Below are 21,680 nucleotides of genomic sequence, written 5' to 3'. Positions count from 1 at the left end.
GTTACAAAAGCAAATTAGAAACAGAGAGCAAAAACAGAAACAGGAAGGCAGAAGACAGAAACAGAAACTAGGCCCTAGTGAAGAGGGTGCCTGAAGCGTCGTTCCTAATCAGAGCCGGAAGGTCGATCGGAGGCGACGGGTGCACGGTGAAAACATCTTCAGTTGATGCTCCCAATTTAGCTAGGAAATCAGCAAAATAGTTACCCTCTCTAAGAGTATGATTAAGTGTGAAATTGCGGTTACGAAGCATGCCTTTGATGTCTTGAAGAAGGACGGCATAAATGTGAAACTTCGGAGTGGTTACCGTGATGAGATTAATGGAGAGGAGGGAGTCTGAATAGCAGACCAGTTCATCCAACCCCATGTCAATGGCCAAGCGCAATCCATGGAAAATTGCGGTGAGCTCCGCTAAGAGGATGTCAGATGAATTAGGGATGTGTCCAGAGAATCCAGCGAGGTAAAAACCATGAGTGTTTCGAAAGATGCCACCAAAGCCAGCTCGAATAGGAGTACCTAAGCAGCTGCCGTCTACATTGAGAATTGTACCTAAGTGGCTGATAAATATGAAACGGCATAAAATGACATGTTTGTTTAATTTTTTTATAAATTATATACATATCTTTTTTATGTATTTATTTATTTTTAAATATTTAAATTTATTTTAAATTACTTTCATCTCCAAAAGGATAAATGTTTTTTATGAATTCAATTAATGATTTTTATTTATCTAAAAAATGGAATAGAAACAATATTAGAATTGTCATGCATTTTTTTCAAGTAATTGTGTAATTGTTAGTGTTATGTGTTTATTCATGGGTGAACCTTGACTTTACCACCATATTCTAATGAACCTTGACTTTTTTCTAATTAGTATTTTATTTCATGAAGCCAATCATCCCTGGTTGGCAGGGACATGCATTGTTACATGCGGGGTCGGGGTTCAAACCTCGGATACTCCAATTATTCACCTTAAAAATGATAAATTCTAGTCACTAGGTTACGTGAGAAAAAAATTTGTTTTGTTAAGTTTGAGGCAGTCAATAATTATGATTTGGTTTAGAACTTGTTTTGAAAAAGTTTAATTTCTTGCTTAACCAAAAAGGGTATATATTTTATATGTTTCTCTTCAGTTTAGTATGATTTCGACATGACATCGAATTGCAACTCTTTGAGTGGAAATTGTTGAGAGTTCTATTGGTAAGGATTTGTGGATGATAGTAAAAACTACTAGTTAGAGGTATGTGTTTTTTTTTCTTTAGGGATCTTGGCACCATTGGCCCTTGTTCAGGAATGCAAACATTAGGTGTTAACGATCTTCGTGATTCAAAACCTGTATGAAATCTTATCGCGTTTGAAACATGAAGGTACTCTGTGTGAAAAGAGGGAATGGTTTGAGATATATGCAGGACTGATGTATCACAACTGATGTATCACAGAGCATAAATATCTTGAAGGGATCTTCTTGAAAGGAAATGTAACCCTGATCAAAACAAAGCTAGGAAGAATTAAATATGGTGTTAAACCTTATGACGTGACAGTTAACTGTACATGTGTCACGTCCACGTGGATTGAATCTTATGTCATGTCACAAGTGGGTAAATGACGTGGAAGGAAGAAGACGAAGAAAGCAACAAAAAAAAAGTCATTTACCCCTTGATGTGACATAATGTTCGGTCCACTTGGAGATGTAATATGTACCGTTAGAGTTTAACAACCAAAATAGATAATTGACTAAGAGCATCTCCAATGGGGGGTCCTTACTTAACAAGGACCACTCCCGGTTAAGGACCCTCCATTGGAGGAAGAAAAATTGAGTCCCCGTTAAGGAACGAGCAACTATATAAGGACCCTCTCTCTCCTAAGTAACTAACGGGTCCCATGTTTAAAAAAGTAATAAAATGTGTACTACTTGGTCCCACTTGCATAAAGAAGTAATAAAATATGTACTACTTGGTCCCACTTGCATAAAGAATTAATAAAATGTGTACTACTTGGTCCCACTTGTAAAAATGAGTAATAGATAAATTATTTTTGTTTAATATGTAAAGATAGTGAGACATATTTAAGTACTTTTCATTGGAGTCCTTATTAGTGTATTGTCATTGGAGTCATTGAGTCCTTAATAGGTACTTTTATTAAAAAATTATAAATAAGTGATGTGTCACGTGGGGTCCATTTAAGGAGTTCTTGTTAGGGAACTACCATTGTGGATGCTCTAACATTTGACAATTACAATGAAGTTTTTTTTAAGAATTAGATGTTTTTTTTTTTTTTACAAAAACTACAATTTTGAGGCTTCTTTTACTTATTCCCTCCCATATATTTACATCAGTTTATTTTTTATGAGAATCGGATAATAACTACTGCTCATCCGGTAAGGAAAAAACAGAGAAGTACTAGTATTTTACAGGAAGAAAGGACAGAGACGTATCATGGACTCTTTACACACACAAGCCGCGCCAAAATTAAACAAAACAATAAGATAAGGGCGCGTCTCACTTTAAATTTTAATTTTAAAATAAAGACTGTGGTCCCCTCCTCTAATAGCTTCCTCTATACACCACCGCAACCCACGGTCGAAGAAGTCGTACAAATAAAGGAACCTCACCTACCCTACCCATCTTATACCCATTTCCACTTCAATTTTCAACCTTCCAATTTTCACATTCTCGCGGGAATTTTTTCATTTTCAAAACCCCACTCTTTTTAGAGGGAACTCACACACTATTTTACAACCATAATTACGTAACCCTAGTTTTCAAATCTCACCTTTCACTACTATAAATACAACAATCTATTCACTCCTAACTCTTGCGCCAAAACCGTTCGATAAAATTCCCCAACTAAATCCATCGCCGTCAGAACCAAATCCAATCCACAATCGAACAAGATGTACGTTGTGAAGAGAGATGGTCGTCAAGAGGCGGTTCATTTCGACAAGATAACGGCGAGATTGAAGAAACTCAGTTACGGTTTAAGCACTGAACACTGTGACCCTGTTTTAGTCGCTCAGAAAGTTTGTGCCGGCGTTTACAAAGGCGTCACCACCAGTCAACTTGATGAATTAGCCGCTGAAACTGCTGCCGGCATGACCGCTAACCACCCTGATTATGCATCCGTAATTTTCCCGCCTTTTTTAGTTTTCCTCTGCTTCATAACGTTATCTTTTCCGATGATGAATTTTTTGTTGTTTTGTTTTTGAATTGTTTTCGATTTTATTGGTTCAGTTGGCTGCTAGGATTGCTGTTTCAAATCTGCACAAGAACACACTGAAATCCTTTTCTGAAACGTGAGTGGGTGTTTGCGTTTTGATGATTTTCTGATTGTTGTGTTTTTTATTTAATTTAATTGTGATTTTTTTTTTCAGTGTTAAGGTTATGTACAACCATTTTAATCATAGATCTGGGAAGAAAGCTCCGTTGATTGCCGATGATGTGTATGAAATTATCATCAAGGTAGTTAGTATGTACAATTGTTTAAGATTTGAAATGGGTTTTTAGGTTTTGGTTTTTATATGCGATTACTTGAAATTCATTTTTTGATTTTGGGTTTTTGATTTAGAATGCGGCCCGATTGGATAGTGAGATAATCTATGATAGGGATTTTGACTATGATTACTTTGGGTTCAAAACCCTAGAGAGGTCTTATCTGTTGAAGGTTCAAGGAGTGGTTGTGGAAAGACCTCAACATATGATAATGAGGGTTTCTGTTGGAATTCACAAGGATGATGTTGAATCTGCTGTCAAAACTTATCATTTCATGTCTCAGAGATGGTTTACCCATGCTTCTCCAACCCTTTTCAACGCTGGAACACCTAGGCCTCAGGTACTTTATTCATGTGCTCTTGTTCGTATGACTCTTTTCAGTCATGTGAATTTTGAATCTTATTTGGTTGAGTCTTTATGTTTGATTTTGCAGTTGAGTAGTTGCTTCTTGGTGTGTATGAAAGAGGATAGTATTGAAGGGATTTATGATACATTGAAGGAGTGTGCTGTTATTAGTAAATCTGCAGGAGGAATTGGTGTTTCTGTTCACAACATACGTGCCCATGGTAGTTACATTCGGGGAACAAATGGAACATCTAATGGTATTGTTCCGATGCTGCGTGTGTTCAATGATACTGCCCGTTATGTTGATCAGGGAGGAGGCAAGAGGAAAGGTAAACCATTTTGTGATTTGTTTGGAATTCCTCAATTAGATGAACACTTGTTGATTGCTGTTACTTACGTGTGTTATGTGATTGTTGTAGGAGCTTTTGCCGTGTACTTGGAGCCATGGCATGCTGATATATTTGAGTTCTTGGAATTGAAAATAAATCATGGAAAGGTATGAAGTGGTAACAATTTGATTTAATTCTTATCATTTTGTTATGACCCTAGATCTTAGTATATGCCAGTTGAAATTTGTCTATTTTAGTGTAACAAACCTTGATGTGTTACCTATGTAGGAAGAACAACGTGCTCGAGATTTATTTTACGCCCTTTGGGTGCCTGATCTCTTTATGGAAAGAGTTCAGAGCAACGGGGAATGGTCCCTGTTCTGCCCCAATGAAGCACCTGGTTTGGCAGATTGTTGGGGTGAAGAATATGATAAGTTGTACACTCAGTATGAAAAAGCAGTAAGTTTGGTCTTGATAAGCCTGGTTGTTTTGTATATTTCCGGAAGGATGTCTCTTTTACTGATTACTGCTTTATTATTTTCTATCAAATCCACAGGGAAAAGCAAAAAAGATTGTTCAAGCACAGAGTCTGTGGTTTGCAATTTTGAAGTCACAGATAGAAACTGGAAATCCTTACATGCTTTTTAAGGTGGTTTAATAATAATCAATGACCTTTTTAACTTTATACAAGTTTCTTTACCTTTTAATTCTTAACTTGTATAAATATTTGTTATTATACTATAGGATGCTTGCAATAGGAAAAGCAACCAGCAGAATCTGGGCACAATTAAGTCATCAAATCTGTGCACTGAGATAATCGAGTATACAAGTCCAACAGAAACTGCTGTGTGTAACCTTGCATCAATTGCCCTACCGCGTTATGTAAGAGATAAGGTATGACACCTCTGGCATTTTTTGTGTTAGGCCCGAGTTTGTTTGATTTCTGTCAGCTTGTTATTCCTGATTTTGAATTTTTATTTGCTTCTTATATAGGGTTTACCTGTGGAGTCTCATCAGTCTAAGCTTGTTGGGAGCAGAGGCTCTAGTAGTCGGTATTTTGACTTTGAAAAACTGGGAGAGGTACACTTCTTTTTAACTACAACTGATACGGGGTTTTATTTGTATTTCAGTGTGTGATCATTTGTTGACACCTTACACTATCACTATATGACCACTTGTGTAATAGTTATTTTTTGTAACTAATGACAGGTTACTGCTGTGGTGACAACCAACCTTAATAAAATAATTGATGTCAACTACTACCCAGTTGAAACTGCAGAAAGGTCAAACTTGCGGCACAGACCCATTGGTATTGGAGTTCAGGGTCTTGCTGATACCTTTATACTACTAGGAATGGCATTTGATTCACCAGAGGTAAATAATGTTTATGTTTATGGGGCTGCTAATCTATATGCAATTTAAACTAGATGTTCTCTGATTTGATAGTTTACTTGGATATGGTGTGCAGGCTCAACAGTTAAACAAGGATATTTTTGAGACTATATACTACCATGCTCTGAAAACTTCTTGTGAATTAGCTGCAAAAGAAGGCCCCTATGAAACTTATAGCGGTAGTCCTGTAAGCAAGGTATTTTCAATCAGTGGTGTTTCTTTCCTTACCCTTCTATTATGGTGGTAGTCCCAGTTGCACATGTATATTTAACATGACTTTCATGCGTAAAATCAAAATCATAGATAGCTAAAGATCCAAGATGTTTGTGGTTGCTTAGGTGATTATCTATATGTGCAGGGAATTCTTCAGCCTGACATGTGGGGTGTGACTCCCTCCAATTTGTGGGATTGGGGTGCACTTCGGGAGATGATATCAAAGACAGGTGTACGAAATTCACTTCTTGTTGCCCCTATGCCAACTGCATCTACCAGTCAAATTCTTGGCAATAACGAGTGTTTTGAACCATATACTTCTAATATCTACAATCGCAGAGTGCTAAGGTATATTGCCATACCATGTCATTATATGTTGGTATCTCTTAGTGCTTTGTCTTCCTTGTTAACTGTTTGTCTTTCAGTGGTGAGTTCGTTGTAGTGAACAAGCATCTTCTTCACGATTTGACTGAAATGGGACTGTGGAATCCTGCACTTAAGAATAAGATTATCTATGACAACGGTTCAGTACAGAATCTGTCAGAAATACCTGTTGAACTGAAAGTCATATACAAGTATGTTATTTGTGAATTTCTACCTGACACAAACTTGACTCTAATATATTAATGCTAACCCTCTTAATAATTATCAGAACTGTTTGGGAGATCAAGCAAAAGATATTGGTTGATATGGCTGTTGATCGAGGATGTTACATAGATCAGAGTCAAAGTTTAAATATACACATGGATAAACCCAACTTTGGAAAGCTTACTTCCTTGCATTTTTATGCTTGGTCAAAGGTATCAACTTTTCAAAGCAACATAAAAATGTCAAACACATCTATCTTCTCTTACTAAATCTATTGATGGGGAATTCAGACCAATATCACTCTCTATTTTGTTTTGAAAGGGTTTGAAGACTGGGATGTACTACCTCCGAACCCGAGCTGCAAGTGACGCCATCAAGTTCACTGTTGATACCTCTGGCATTAAAGTAATTGCACTTTGTTTTGATCAATCTTTCCGTTCATGTGATTTGTCGTTTGTACATTTTCATATTAAATGTTTTTTTGTTGTGAATGTAGGATCAACCTAAGGTGAAGGAGGCAGATGATGAGGATGATGATACCAAGATGGCACAGATGGTGTGCTCTTTGACAAACAGAGACGAGTGTGAGGCCTGTGGAAGTTGAAACTACACCTTAGTAGATTTGCACCTGTTGGCATGAAGGAGGCATGAACGAATCACTTTACTACAGAACTGCACTACATGTGTAGTCATCATTTGTCTAAGTTTCAAATGCCAATCCATACTTGGAAATCTTCAAAATTTCTGATATGTCTTCAGTGCTTTGTATAGAATTTACTCTGGTGTTAATTTCATTTGCTTTCATTGCTTCATCATGTATTGTTGTATTGCGTGCTTTTAGGTATAAATTTATATTTGAGAATTTTACAATCATAATTGATAAGTATTTAATACTTTATTTCCCAATGTTCATTCAATTACATTTTGGTACCAAAATAGGTCTCCTCTGCTTAGGATGACAAAATTGTATAAAATATGTGATGATTACAACTTAAAAAAGCATAGGCAAACCTTAACGTGGGAAATTAACTTCAGTCAATGACTTGATGACAACTTTTTTATGAAATTGATATTGTCAATGAAACAACCAAATCCAATCAACAATCAAATATGGATGTCAAGAGGCGGTTCATTTTGGCAAGATAACGGCAAGATTGAAGATACTTGGTTATGGTTTAAGCACTGAACACTGTGACCCTGTTTTAGTTGCTCAGAAAGTTTACGCTGGCATTTACAAAGGCGTCACCACCAGTCAACTTGATGAATTAGCCGCTGAAACCACCGCCGGCATGACTGCTAATCACTCTGATTATGCTTCTGTCAGTTTTCGCTTTCCTGCCTTTTTTAGGGATCTTCTGCTTCATAATGTTATCTTGTTCCGATGATGAATTTTTTGTTTTGTTTTTGAATTGTTTTGGATTTTATTGATTCAGTTGGCTGCTAGGATTGCTGTTTCAAATCTGCACAAGAACACACTGAAATCCTTTTCTGAAACGTGAGTGCGTTTTGATGATTTTCTGATTGTTGTGTTGTTTATTTACTTTAATTGTGAATTTTTTTCAGTGTTAAGGTTATGTACACCATTTTCTGGGAAGAATGCTCCGTTGATTTTTCATTTTTTTTTTTGTAGTGGCCGAAGTTTGAACCCGAGACCTTGTATATTTTTATGCATTGTCCAACCAACTGAGCTAAGCTCACAAGGACGCTCCGTTGATTGCTAATGATGTGTATGAAATTATCATCAAGGTATTTAGCATCTCCAATTGTTTGAGATTTGAAATGGGGTTTTAGGTTATGTTTTTTTTATTTTTTATGTGATGATGTGAAAACCATTTTTTGTTTTTTGGTTTTTGATTTAGAATGCGGCTCGATTGGATAGTGAGATAATCTATGATAGGGATTTTGACTACGATTACTTTGGGTTCAAATCCCTAGAGAGGTTTTTTTTTTTTTTTTCCTTTTCAATAATTAAAAATTAAAATTGTTTTGATAAAAGTTCAAACCCATCATCAAAGTAAGCAAAACTCTACCCACCTTCTACGAAGAGTTGTAGATAGCCCACACAATCATGTGCTCGTAAGTTGGACAAAACACCGTACAAAAATTTTGATACACTAAAAGTGCCTAGAGAGGTCTTGTCTGTTGAAGGTTTCTGTTGGAATTCACAAGGATGGTGTTGAATCTGCTGTCAAAACTTACCCTTTCATGTCTCAAAGATGCTTCACGCATGCTTCTCCAACCTTTTTCAACGCCAGAACACCTAGGCCTTAGGTATAGGGAGGGATTGCTGTGCTTTTGTTGTTATGACCCTTTAATTATGTGAATTTTGGATCTTATTTAACTGGGTCTCTTTATTTGCTTTTGTAGTTGAGTAGTTGCTTCTTGGTGTGCATGAAAGAGGATAGTATTGAGGGAATCTATGATACATTAAAGGAGTGTGCTGTCATTAGTAAATCAGCTGGAGGGATTGGTGTTTCTGTTCACAACATATACAGACTGTTATAAAGAGAGTGTTCAAAAGTGAGTGTTGTTAGAATTCCTCTTAGCTTGTAATTCCTCAATTAGATGACCACTATTACTATATGGCTAATTGTGTAATAGTTATTTAGTGGGGAATTCAGACTAACTTTTTGCTGATTAATGTTATCGTCACTCTCAATATTGTTTTCAAAGGGTCTAAAGACTGGAATGTACTACCTCTGAACCTGAGCTGCAAATGATGCCATCAAGTTCACTGTTGAATGTTGATACCTCTACCATTGAAGTAATTACACTTTGTTTTGGTCAATCTTTCCATTCATGTGATTTGTTGTTTGTACATTTTGATATTAAACGTTTTTTGTTGTGAATGTAGGATCAACCTAAGGTGAAGGAGGCAGATGGTACTGAGAATGAGGATGATGGTACCAACATGGCACAAATGGTGTGCTCTTTGACAAACAGAGACGAGTGTTTGGCCTGTGGAAGTTTAAACTACACCTTAGTAGATTTGCACCTTTTGGCATGAACGAATCACTTTACTACAGAACAGCACTACATATGAAGACATCAGCTGTCTATTGGATTGAGATTTTAAAAGATTATGTTGGCAAATAAAATTCTACAGATTTTTAAAGACTTTGTATGATTGTATTGATTTTATGGGATTTTAAAATACTTTTTAAAATGAATTTTTACAATCAGGATTTTTAACACATGATTTTAATGGATTTATAACCCAGATTTGTAAAGACTTCAATAGACTTTAATAGAATTGACTAATAATAATTATAATAATAACAAGTTACTCAAAATAAAAATAACAAAATAAAATAAAATATTAATATTACTAACAATAATAATAACAAGACGTTGCACAGGTATACCAACAACAACAAAAAAATCTGTTAAAAAAATAAATAATGATAAATTAGAAGAAGAAGGAAAAACGTTAAACTTAGAAATATGTAATATTTACTGTGAATGTAATGACTAAGCAGTGTGTAACGTGCACAAGAAAAGGGATTATGAATAAGCATGGTGAAAGAGTAATAACAGCAGACCAATAGCAGTGAGAATATCATTCTTTATTAAATTTGTTAAGTCTGCAACAATTTAACCTAATTTTTTCCCTCCATTAATCCCTTATTAGGTTTGCAACAACTCTATCCTAAAATTTTGATTCTAAATTTGCATCATATATGTTTTTCATTTCTCTCTCTAATAACCCTGAATATTTTTCAAAGCAAAAATTTAATAGATATTTTAATCTTTATCCTTATTATTTATTAATTTTATTAGGTCTGGAGCAACTTAACCTATTGTTTATGTAGATTTTATTTTTTTTGACAAGTTGTTGTATACTTATTTAATACGTTTACAAATTGAATATCCTAATTTCCATGCAAACTCGGCTACCCTAAATAATTTGTTAGGAACCATGAACTGCATTAATTTTTTTATGTTTAACTATAAAAGTAATAAATAAAATTGACCCGTGCAACAATATAATTTTGTATTTTTTTTTAATTTTTTTCTTTATAATTTTTTTATTATCATTTGATTGTAATATTGTATCTCTAATAATCTAATTTGTGTTTATTGATCGACCCATGATCTTACAGGTTAAAGATTATTTATTGATCTCTATTATAGTCGAGAAGACCCGTGCGTCGCACGGGTCAAAAGTCTAGTATGAATAATGACAAGAAAGGGGTATGAGCGTGGTATGAGATAAGAACAAAACAAAAATTGCGCGAGTCTTTGAAAAATCACAAGGATATTTGTGAGATTGTTGAATGAGCATGTTATGTGTATTTTTACCTAAAAAGTCTTACAAAATCCACTTCATAAAAGAATCCATTAAAATCTATATACTTTTAAATACCAGCGGACATTTTATAAGTTAGCCAAAGTCTCATTTGAATACCATTGGATTATAAGTTAGCCAAAGTCTCATTTGAATACCATTGGATTTCGTTGCTCTGAACAAAAAGTCTTGATTGTCTTGATTGAATACCACAAGATTTATTTATATTCTATAAAAGTCTTGATTGAATACCACAAAATTTTTTCTTTTTAAAAAGTCTTTTAAAATTCCATGAAATCTCAATTCAATACACCCCTTAAGTTTAAAATGCAATCCATACTTGAAATCTTCAACAAGATCTCTTATATGTCTTCTGTGCTTTGTATAGAATTTACTCTGGTGTTAATTTCACTTGCCTGCTTGATCATTGTGTGGATCATAATGCATTTACGGATATCGCACAAAAACAACAATAAAATAATAGCATGAAATATATATTCATAATGCATTATTGGAGAAAAATATATTGTTGTCGAAATTTAATAAGAATAAACCAAATATTCAATTTCTTATCAAATAAAATTGAATCTTTATATATAACAAATTCTACCAATTGTCTCTGCCGCCAGAGACCCCTTGCCTTCCAAGAATCGCAGTCGTGCTTCAGATTGGGAGTTCTTGAACCCACCGGGTGTAGGAGATTATGGAGATTGATTATGTGGATTGGCGTTCCACTGTAAATGTTCAAGACAGTCGATTACTTTTGCTGAAGAAGTTGCTGGAGAAGGTCTCACCGTCGGAGAAGGTGGTCTATATCGGAGTTTCAAGAACGACAATGCTTCCAACAAGTTCAATACTTTCGCTGGAATTCTAGTTGCAGTTGTGTTTGTTGTGGAAAAGAGTTCAAATCAGCAATTGCAATGGCAATTGCTGTTGCTACTGCCGCAACTGCTGCGGTGACCGCAGCGAAAACTGCTGTGATCGTTGCGTCGAACGCAACTACGACAGCGTCTGCGTCAGTAGCAGTGATAAGTGCCAGAAAGTAGTATTTCAAATATATAATTAAGACACTTTTGTTTCTTGTTTTACAAGTAATCCAGGGAAAAGCCGAGAGAAAAGTGATAATTGCCCTATTACGCTTTATACATCCTACTTTATCCATTTGTGCAGGTATTGAGTGCCAAGACACCAAATACAAAAGAAAAAGAAATAAGAAAAATGTGTACATGAAAAAGAAAAAGAAAAGAGAAAAAGAGAAAAAGAAAGAAAAATCCAAAAATAGAATAAGTTGTCGAGGTCAAGGTGTATCATGTTTAAACACCAATGGTTTGTTTAGAATTAAGGGGAATCTTTTAAATTTATCTTTTGAATGTAAATAGAAGGAATGTTCCCTTATGCTTGACCATTTGAATTAGATTGTCCCACAAATGTCCTTTCTTTTGTAGCCGAGCCAAGTTACAACCGTAAAAGACCTTTTGATCCATGCTTTTATGCCTTTTGAAATGATATTTGGATGGACACATAACTTGATCTGAATGTTAACTTGATTGCCGGATGTGTGTTTCATAACCCTCACTCATTGATTTCATTTCCTTTATCTACTTACAAAGAAGTGTGTTAGGTGTGGTTCATGAATAAATGTGTTATTGACTTGAACTGCGTGACATGAACTTTGTGCTTAGGACTCATTTCATATTTGCAGTGGATTTCCAGATTAGTCGGAAAGTTCAAACTTGCCCGCGCATTCACTTTGAATCATGCATCTGAACAAATTTTCAAAACCTTTTTGTACTTGTGTCTTGTCCTAAACTTGTATGTTTTCAATCTTTTGTTTGAGGACAAACAAAGAGTTAAGTTGGGGAGAGTTTGATAAGTGCCAGAAAGTAGTATTTCAAATATATAGTTAAGGCACTTTTGTTTCTTGTTTTACAAGTAATCCAGGGAAAAGCCGAGAGAAAAGTGATAATGCCTTATTACGCTTTATACATCTTACTTTATCCATTTGTGCAGGTATTGAGTGCCAAGAAACCAAGCAAAAAAGAAAAACAAAGAAAAAGTACAAAGGTTAGCTGGCCATGGCGAGCAAAGGCGAGTGGCAAGGCGAGCTGAAGTCAGAAAGTATCAAAGATCACTCGCCCCCAACTCGCAACGGCGAGTGGAAGGCAAGGACAAGTCAGTAAGTACCAGAAGGAAATCGCCTCCAACTCGCAATGACGAGTGAAAGGCGAGCAACTCGCAATGGCGAGCAGATGGCGAGCAGTTCCAGAGAGCAAAGCTTCATAGATCGCCATGGCGACCAATTTACTTGCGAGGCGAGTTAGGGCGGCCAAAACTCCTCAGAGCTGACGTGGCAGAAACCCACTGGTGAAGAAACTCAACTCGCCATGGCGAATACATCTACTCGCGAGGCGAGTTGAGTCAGATCAGAAATAGTATAAAAGCCCATTTGATCATTTCAGTTAGGATCTCATCACATCTTTAGAGAGAGAATAGGGCGAATTTGTACTGTTTTCATTGAGCAATAGTGATTGAGTGTGAATTCCTCAAGACTCTTGGAGAAATCAAGTTCTTGACATGGATTCTCAGCTTTCTTTCCACTTTTGTAAAGTTCTCATGAAAATAATGAGCTAAATCTCCTTAGTTGGGATTAGAGGTACTTGATTAAGCTGATAATGCAACCTTTTGATCTTTCAAATATATGATTCTAGCCATTTACATGATATTGATTATATTCTTGTACTTCATTTCTTATCTTTGGTTTAAATGCTATTGAGAAATACTTTTGAATCTAGGTTTAGAATATTTATCTATCAAAACAATAATTCTAGACATATGATTGATGTTTTGATAATCACACAAAGTATTGGAGCTTAAAGCTTTCGGATCGTCTAATAGATTGAGAAATCGTCGATTAAACGATATGATTGACTATTGGATTGTTTAATAGTTTGGGAAATCAACGATTAAACAATACAATTGATCTCACATGGTCATTTGGACATGAATGATCTTGTCGAGCGATACGTGATGATATCGGTAAAATGCTAGAATCCATATATGTGATTATTAGGTTATGTTCGACGCTTAGTCAAGGAACTCTAATTCCAACATTTTTACGCCTTATTTCTCTCAACTTTTATTTTCGTATTTTAGTTATCATAGTTTTAAACAAACAAACCAATCACTCTTTTAACTTAAAATGATAATCGATGTTGAACGGTCCGTGATATCGCACTAGTCCTTGAGGAGACGATACAAAATACTTACTTTTGATTGATAGAAAAATACTACATCAAGCAGCATCGACGACAAATGTTGTCGTTGTTGAGAGCAGGTTCAAGAGGCTTAAAAGCATGGCAAACAAGTTATTCTATTATACTTTGATGACATTGATTATTGGGGCACTGCTGTAAATACATTCATTCATTTTGTGCTTTATTTTTGTTACAACATACTAGGGCTAGATCTTAGGTTGTTGTCCCTAAAATTATCATTCATATCTAACAACGTATGAATTAATTTAACTTTTTTAGAGTGTTGTAGGTTCTGGATGGAAAAGCACCGTTAGCTCTGCCACTTATTCTACAAATTTTATAGCCTGCATTGTTGATTTCAGTTTTTTGAGGTGATAAAATATACAATGATCATATTAAATTTGACTTTTCATATTTTAAGATAAGTTAATAGTATTAATTAGGGGTATGTTTAGGAAAATAATAATAAATGCATCTAGTAATTTGAAAATGAGATTATATATAGGGACAAATTTTCAGTCAAATGAGTGTTTATGTATAAGGACGGATGAAGTAATTAATTAAAGGAAAATGCTAACGAGTGTTTTCGGGGTATTGTTTAAGCAATTAAAAGCATTAAATTTTACATGTGTTTGACTTGTATTTTCAAAACTATTTTTTCCCGTGACTCCTTATACAATACCCTTATGACACTTATTAGGATGGGGAATCATTGCTTTTAGTGGGTTCCTTAATCAAATGACGAAATTATTGGAAAATATTAATAAAAATTACGGGGACAATATTATTATAAGAGTTTTTAACAAAACTTAAATTAAATTTGAATTTTTAAACACCGAAAATATAAAAATTTATATTTAATTCATGTTTTGTTAGAAAAAAATTTAAAAAATTCGGAGAGATTCTTACAATGTTTAAACATGATTGCGTGAAAAATTCAAATTTTTAAACAATACACATGAGTTGACTTATAAGCAGGGACCATAAATGGTGATTGAAAACTTTTGGGGGTGAATGAATTTTTAAGGGGACTAAAACAAATAAAAAATTGAAATATTTACAGAGACCAATTTTTTTGTTTGTTTTGAAGAAGCTAAATTAGTTCATCTAAATTGGCACCAGAGAGAATCAAACCTGAGACCTCGAGGAGGAGTACACTTCCAAGTCCCAAGTCAATACCATCAAGCGACCAAACATATAATTAACACCTATCTCAATTATCAAGTAAAAAAAGTAGTTATACCCCCTAAAAAAACAAAGTAGTTATACCCATTAAAATAGAAACAATTCATAATAATAGGAGGAGGAACCCATAACAACATGAATAGTATTTGTTTTTGAAAGAAACAATAGGAATAATATTGGATACTATATAAAAATCTTATTTTGACCTTATATAAAAAATATTGTATTTTGGTGTAATATTTTTTCTTTCAATTTTATCCTTCATTTAATTATTTTTACCATTTTATCGCTCCTTATTAGTAAAAGCGGAAAGATTGTCTTGATGCAGCTAAATATAATGAATGTAGAAGAAAATATATAAATATTTATAGTGACACTATATTCATTCTCTTATGACATATTTCCCCAGTTCATTAACCAAATATCCTTTTACTTAGTTTACTATCGTTCCACCTAATTCGATCCTAAATTGGTGACGGTTAAAAACCATCTTTCATGATATGACTTTAAGGGAGAAATGGAAGCGATGTCATTGATTTGGCCAAGATTCAATGAAAATATGATGAATCATTAGATTATTATATCAGTAGATTTAGTTTGATGAAGTCTAGAAGTATGACCATGATCTCTGAGTATGAATTGGTTGAAAGGATTACAGTAGGGCTCAACTATGCAGTTTGAAACAAAATGGTTAGCCAAAGATGTATGAGTTGACTGATATTGTTGGGCAAGTAAAAAAAAAACTAAATCTTGAAAAAGAGAGTTTAAAAAATAGGAGCGTTATTCTCGAAAAGATAAACGTCATTATGTAGGTATAATTGACCAAGAGGAAACATAGATGATCTAAACTACATCTTGCGTAGTGATTCCATGCCTCGTCAATTGATGTAGACTACATTCCTTCAAAGGGCTCCAAGGGGGGCTCTAATGGTAGTTTATTATCGAGAGAATCCATGTCAAGAGGAGTTTCAAGCACATCATGAGAACTAGCCATGATTGAATCTTCATGCATATTTGTCATATTTAATATGTCATAATGACATAATAGTAAAACTGAATCTTTAGCTATAAATCTATGAAGCCTTGAATTGAATAATTCATACAAATACACATAAAGGTTGAAGGATGTGAATAATTCATACAAATACACATAGGATGTGAATAATTCGGCCACCATGAAAACTAGGTATGAACTGTGAAAGGAGACAATGCTATTTTGAAGGTTGAGAATAGATTCAATCAATCGTGTAAAATTAAAAGCCTGGATAAAAACATTTATTACCCAAAATTTTATTTGATTTTTCCTTTCTTTACACTTAGGCTGATGTGTTGGTTGATGGTGTAAATTCTAATCAAACTACTCTATATATCACATATCTTTTTAATTAGGGTATCATAAGAATCTTACAAAAAAAAATTAGAATTTTTTAACAAAACATGAATTAAATATGAATTTTTATATTTTTTACGGTTAAAAATTCATATTTAATTTATGCTTTGTTAAAAAAATTAATTATTTTTGGAAATATTTTTACAATATTTTACATATTTCTGCACAATTTCATTAAAAAATTCAAAAATCAACTTAAAAATAAGGACAAAAAGTAGTGATTGAAAAATAGGGATCGTGACATATAGTCCTATAATATTATGAAATAAAAAAATATTTCGATGAATTTTATACTATTTTTGGTGTACTAGCTCCATTATCCACAAAATAAAAAAGAAAGAAATGGTGTATGACTCAAGTCAACGTTTCATGTCTCTGATCTTTATCATGTGTGACAGCATGCAGCTGTCTTTTATCCGTTCGTGGATACTATGTCTATGATTGTATAACCGCGTATGTTTGAGGTCGATCGTTGACCAAAATCGAGAAAGAAATTACTTCAAACAAATGGATTATAGAAGTAACATATCTTATCATCACGTATGCATCTTTTTTTCAAGAACAAATATTGACGGTAATTACTACTATTCTGTTCAAAGGGAAAAGGGTCAGTTGTCGGCTCAAAGAGGACTAATGAAAATTTTAATTTCAACTCTTTTTTTAATGATACGATATTTATAATTGATTGATAATGTAAAACTATTTATTATTTACACATTTGTAATTGATATGCAGTTTGTAACTTTGTTGACACTGGAAAGAACTTAACCAAATTTTTAATGGATTGCATTAGGAGTAAAGGCTTCTTTCTAAATACTTTTCTAGAATTAGTTATATTAATTTTCTCATTCTTTGGAGTCCATTTGTATATTTCAAAAATTAAACTCTTCAATTGCTCGTGAATTTGAACATGTCAAAAGAATGCAAAGCATTACATTTAACTTTTAAACTAATTTTATATAAACATAAAAATATTTTTTTAAATAAATTAATGTACTTTTTACTATAAACTTTTAATTGCTATGCACTTAATATTTTTACACACTCACTCAAATTACATCTCATAGCGTACATATTGATTCCTTAAATATTATCACAAGTATCTACAGTATGAGATGTAATTTGATGCAAGAGTGAAAAAAATTAGGAAAAATTATATTTTTATTCTTTTAGCTTAATTTTAAACAACGGTTTGATTCTTTTTATCTGTTTTTATTGCAATTCTGTCTTTTTGATCTATTTGCATATGTACTTTCAAACTTCTCATATGCAAGCATACACGAAAGACTATATATTTAAAGATGAGAGGCCATAAGAAAAGAAAATCATGAATTTGAAACCTGAAAATCAATATGCAAATGGACCAAATGACAAAATTACAATTAAAAAAATAAAGGAACAAATTGTTACATGAAATTAAGTTAAAAAACTAAAAGTGTAAATTTGTCAATGTTTTAAATTTTTTTTTAAAGTACAATATTAGGTCTCAAGCTAACATCATCATGTCAATCCAACTTTTTAATATTAGAAGGGCATATCAATTAAACTCTTTTTAATTTTGGACAAAATCACGTCAGTTTGAAGGAGTCGAAGTCATGGATATGGACCATAAGTCTAGTGAGGTAGATGAGTCTGACTTGCATACTCATGGTTATAAGATGTAATATGTGTTGCTAACAAAAAGCTGAACTAACGAACTTGTGCAACTTGCCAATTTGGTATCAACTAATATCTACAAATATCATCAATAAAAGTTGAATATAAAAGAACAACTTGTTGTGATTGTATCCAACTTGCTTATACCAATTGACAACAATCAAACAAACACCGACGGTTAAAATTGAATTTCAAAAACTTTAATTAACCAATCTAATTGGGTTACAATTTCAATCAAGCCTAACTAACAAGTAACACCTTCATCTATAGACACTATGTATAGGAAACAACGTGACAAAACATAATTACTTAGATATGATTTAAATTTCAAGTGGAACCACTAATTAAAAAGTCTCACCGATTATTTTAATGTCGGCTATTCACTGTTTTATTTCAACTTTTTGCTCAACACCGACGAACTTAAAATAATTGGAAACCGTCAACTTGTTTCTCTCCACACGAGTGCATTCACACTTACACTGTTTTGACCCGACACTATATAGCTAGTGTTTTAATCCTTAATTAAAATTCAATGCTTAGCAATGTCAACTTGTTAGTAATTTGATATCAAGAATTTATATATACATACGCTTGTGTTACTGTTTTATTCATATTTCAGTTAGTGCAAGAAGTAGTGTTGTATTAAAGTTGGGTGTTGAAGGGTTTTTGCATGAAGGGTTATTGAAAAGGTGGTGAATTATATTGAAGAGGGACAAGAACTAACGTTGTCAATGCCATTGCCAATGATGTTTCCTGGTCTTAATAGAGAGGGAGAGATGTCAGCTATGGTCTCTGCTTTAACACATGTGATATGTGGTGATCAGAACAATGGTGGTGGTGATGATTACAATGTTCTGAATCAGAATATGAATAACAATGCATTTGAAGGAGATGGTATTGACATTAAGCCTTTTGGTTCTTTTTCAACTTCTTTATCTTATGGTGGCAATTCTGCACTCAAGAGAAGAAGGGAAGATGGTGGATTCTTTGACAATTCATCTTCTCCTATCCCCCAAATTAAGCACCAAGGTGAATATTTATATGATAATCTAATAAAACAATTTTTTGAGAGTATATTTCTTGGTTTAGGATTAGGTTTATTTTTTATTGTTGGGATTTCTTTGACCCCCGGTCTCCCTAAAAAAACAGTTAGTTAAAAGTTATTTCAATCAATATGCGAAATGGGATTCTCCCGCATGATGACTTGATTGAATATGTTAATTAGTCAAAGGGAAACTTTGTCGCATACTGTGATCATATATGACTCGAGAAATTAATCTCTAAAATTACGTGTAGTTACGTATAGAGATATCTGATTCACACAAAAAAAAAAATTGTTACTTAATCTAGCATGTCACATCAAATAAAAGCACAAAATTTAGTGATGTTAGAGAAAAATTCTTTTAATTTAAAAATGGAGCCACTTAAAGTGCATTTAAAGTTTAAACCTAGAAGAAAATATAAGCAACCAAACTATTTTCGGTTCTGTCTTAATGCAGAGACTCCCTTTTAAGATATAATTATAGCTATATATTAATGGATTTGATTCTATGTAATGTAGGTGTAGAATGTTCAAGCAACTGGACAAACACAGTAACAACAACAACAGGAAGGAGCCAAATTGAAGAACAAATATACGAATACAGAACAGACAATAACAATGTGAAAAATGAAGACCAACCAAAAAGAAAATACAGAGGAGTAAGACAGAGGCCATGGGGAAAATGGGCAGCAGAGATAAGAGATCCTTTCAAAGCTACAAGAGTATGGTTAGGTACATTTGAAACAGCTGAAGATGCAGCCAAAGCCTATGATCAAGCTTCATTGCGTTTTAGAGGAAACAAAGCAAAACTCAACTTCCCTGAAAATGTTAGGCTCAAGCAACAACAACCTTTCGTTAATCCAACACCAACCCATTTGAACATTTCACATTCTAATAGTGCCCTTTTGTCACATCAACCTAGAACTGATCCCATGGTTCACAATGAAACTCTTCATACTTTGCAAAGTTCAAACAAGTATTATGACTACTTCAATGGTCAAAACTTTCCAGTGGCTTCTCTTCAAACTTCAATGTCACCGTCAGCTTCTTATTCTTCTACTTCTACAACTGCTACTTTTGCTTCTTCTTTTAGTTCCCCACAGACAACTTCTTCAATTCCTTCGGGTTTGCCAGCATGGCCTTCTGGATATAGCTCCTCTCCCTCAGGGTGATTGATTATTTGATCAATTTCATTATTAGAATTTAGAAGTATTGTTTTTCGTTAGTATTTACCTTTTTTTGGCCCCCTACCTAATATTATATATCGTTGGGGGTGTTTGGGTAGCTTGGAAAAGAAAAAGGAGGGAGAGAGCATAGAATATATGTAGGAAAAAACAAGAGATAATATAAAAAAATAAAATTAGGTCCCTACTTATGATTTAGTGATGATTTTACTTGAAAATCTATGTCTTATGTCTATCATTAGATTAGATTGGATTGTCAGCTTAACTCAGTTAGTATAAACAATGCATAAGATATGCAAGGTCCGGGGTTTGAACCCCGACCACCACCAAAAATATTAGGTTGGATTGATATATTGATAAAAATTCGTGTTGTATCTTGTATGTTGAATTGAATAGAATTCATTAAAAACTACGTAATTGTAAACGTTGGAATTTTCATCAATTAAAGAAAAAGATTCGGTGGAAAAAGATTTGTGTTATCCTCTATACATAGGAAGCCCCTAATATGCACCCTTTAGAATAAGGTTCATGGGTGGACCTTTGAAAAACACCTGATATTACCGGTTGACACATTGGGGACCTTTTTTTTTTTATTTTTAAATATACTTCTTATACTGATGCACCCCTCTTCTTCCTCTTCTATTCCCATCACCACATCCAATCGCCCCTGTCGCCGTCATCAACACAGCCACCGCCAATGTCACCACCAAAATTTTCTCCTTTAAATCCTCCTGTTGAATTTAAATTGAAGCTCAATGACCATGTTTATTGTGTGAGATATTTGTTCAAGAATAGGATGTTGTCTTGCTTAGATCATGATTATATCTTGAATCAACAACCTGGTAGAATAGACTTTTTAAGCAATCCATGTTTCGAATGATCCAGAAAACTTTTAATTGTTATGACCCAGATTTTACTTGCCGACTCTTCTTCATTCTTTAAATTGACACTTAATACAACAAGAAGATATTATTTCATGGAATAAAATTAGTTAGTCAAAACCCAATTAAATCTGTAATAACCAATTCATCATCCTTAAACCACAAATATGTATTATACATGTACTCCTTAACTATAATCGCTTATATTATTCTACGAGTCCTACGTGTTATAGAGAATCTTCCAATGCCGTAGAGAGTCTCACTTCCTCCAAAATCCTCCGATCTCTGCTTCTGTTTCTAGTTTCCTCTAATCTTCCTCTCCTCATCGCCACCTATTCTTGTTGTTCAGTGTTCGTAGACAGAACTCCGGCATGGTCACCAGCGTCGAGTAATTCTACCATACCATTCGATGGTGAAGAACGTTTCGATTATGTCATGGCCTCATGGG

General features: G+C 33.8%; 4 protein-coding genes across 4 annotated transcripts; 3 read left to right on the top strand and 1 right to left on the bottom strand.

The window, feature by feature from the left end:
• Nucleotides 1-67: 67 nt before the first annotated feature.
• On the bottom strand, nucleotides 68-839 carry LOC146933825 (uncharacterized). The gene is made up of 2 exons (XM_085707860.1): nucleotides 823-839; nucleotides 68-554 (listed from the first exon to the last, which is right to left on the bottom strand). Exons 1-2 carry the CDS (start codon nucleotides 837-839, stop codon nucleotides 68-70), a joined length of 504 nt encoding a protein of 167 aa, XP_085563986.1.
• Nucleotides 840-2,813: 1,974 nt separating this feature from the next.
• LOC146933824 (ribonucleoside-diphosphate reductase large subunit) lies at nucleotides 2,814-7,258 on the top strand. Its single transcript, XM_085705611.1, has 17 exons — nucleotides 2,814-3,118; nucleotides 3,228-3,289; nucleotides 3,368-3,455; nucleotides 3,562-3,825; nucleotides 3,919-4,159; nucleotides 4,250-4,326; nucleotides 4,448-4,618; nucleotides 4,716-4,808; nucleotides 4,904-5,053; nucleotides 5,153-5,239; nucleotides 5,369-5,533; nucleotides 5,628-5,747; nucleotides 5,910-6,112; nucleotides 6,190-6,339; nucleotides 6,417-6,564; nucleotides 6,674-6,757; nucleotides 6,849-7,258. Exons 1-17 carry the CDS (start codon nucleotides 2,891-2,893, stop codon nucleotides 6,954-6,956), a joined length of 2,439 nt encoding a protein of 812 aa, XP_085561737.1. The 5' UTR covers nucleotides 2,814-2,890; the 3' UTR covers nucleotides 6,957-7,258.
• LOC146933823 (ribonucleoside-diphosphate reductase large subunit-like) lies at nucleotides 7,102-7,982 on the top strand. The gene is made up of 4 exons (XM_085707859.1): nucleotides 7,102-7,134; nucleotides 7,495-7,671; nucleotides 7,786-7,847; nucleotides 7,916-7,982. Exons 1-4 carry the CDS (start codon nucleotides 7,102-7,104, stop codon nucleotides 7,980-7,982), a joined length of 339 nt encoding a protein of 112 aa, XP_085563985.1.
• A 10,515-nt stretch (nucleotides 7,983-18,497) lies between these two features.
• Nucleotides 18,498-20,775, top strand: LOC146933822 (ethylene-responsive transcription factor ABR1-like). The gene is made up of 2 exons (XM_085705610.1): nucleotides 18,498-19,154; nucleotides 19,687-20,775. The coding sequence occupies exons 1-2, from the start codon at nucleotides 18,857-18,859 to the stop codon at nucleotides 20,337-20,339; spliced, it is 951 nt and encodes a 316-aa protein (XP_085561736.1). The 5' UTR covers nucleotides 18,498-18,856; the 3' UTR covers nucleotides 20,340-20,775.
• Nucleotides 20,776-21,680: the final 905 nt, after the last annotated feature.

Source organism: Medicago sativa, chromosome 4 (genome assembly GCF_051527215.1).
Source record: "Medicago sativa cultivar Bolivia chromosome 4, Bolivia_mono, whole genome shotgun sequence".
Taxonomy (NCBI): Eukaryota; Viridiplantae; Streptophyta; class Magnoliopsida; order Fabales; family Fabaceae; genus Medicago; species Medicago sativa.
Note: the sequence above shows the minus strand (reverse complement) of the source record. Positions and strands in the feature narration are given on the sequence as shown.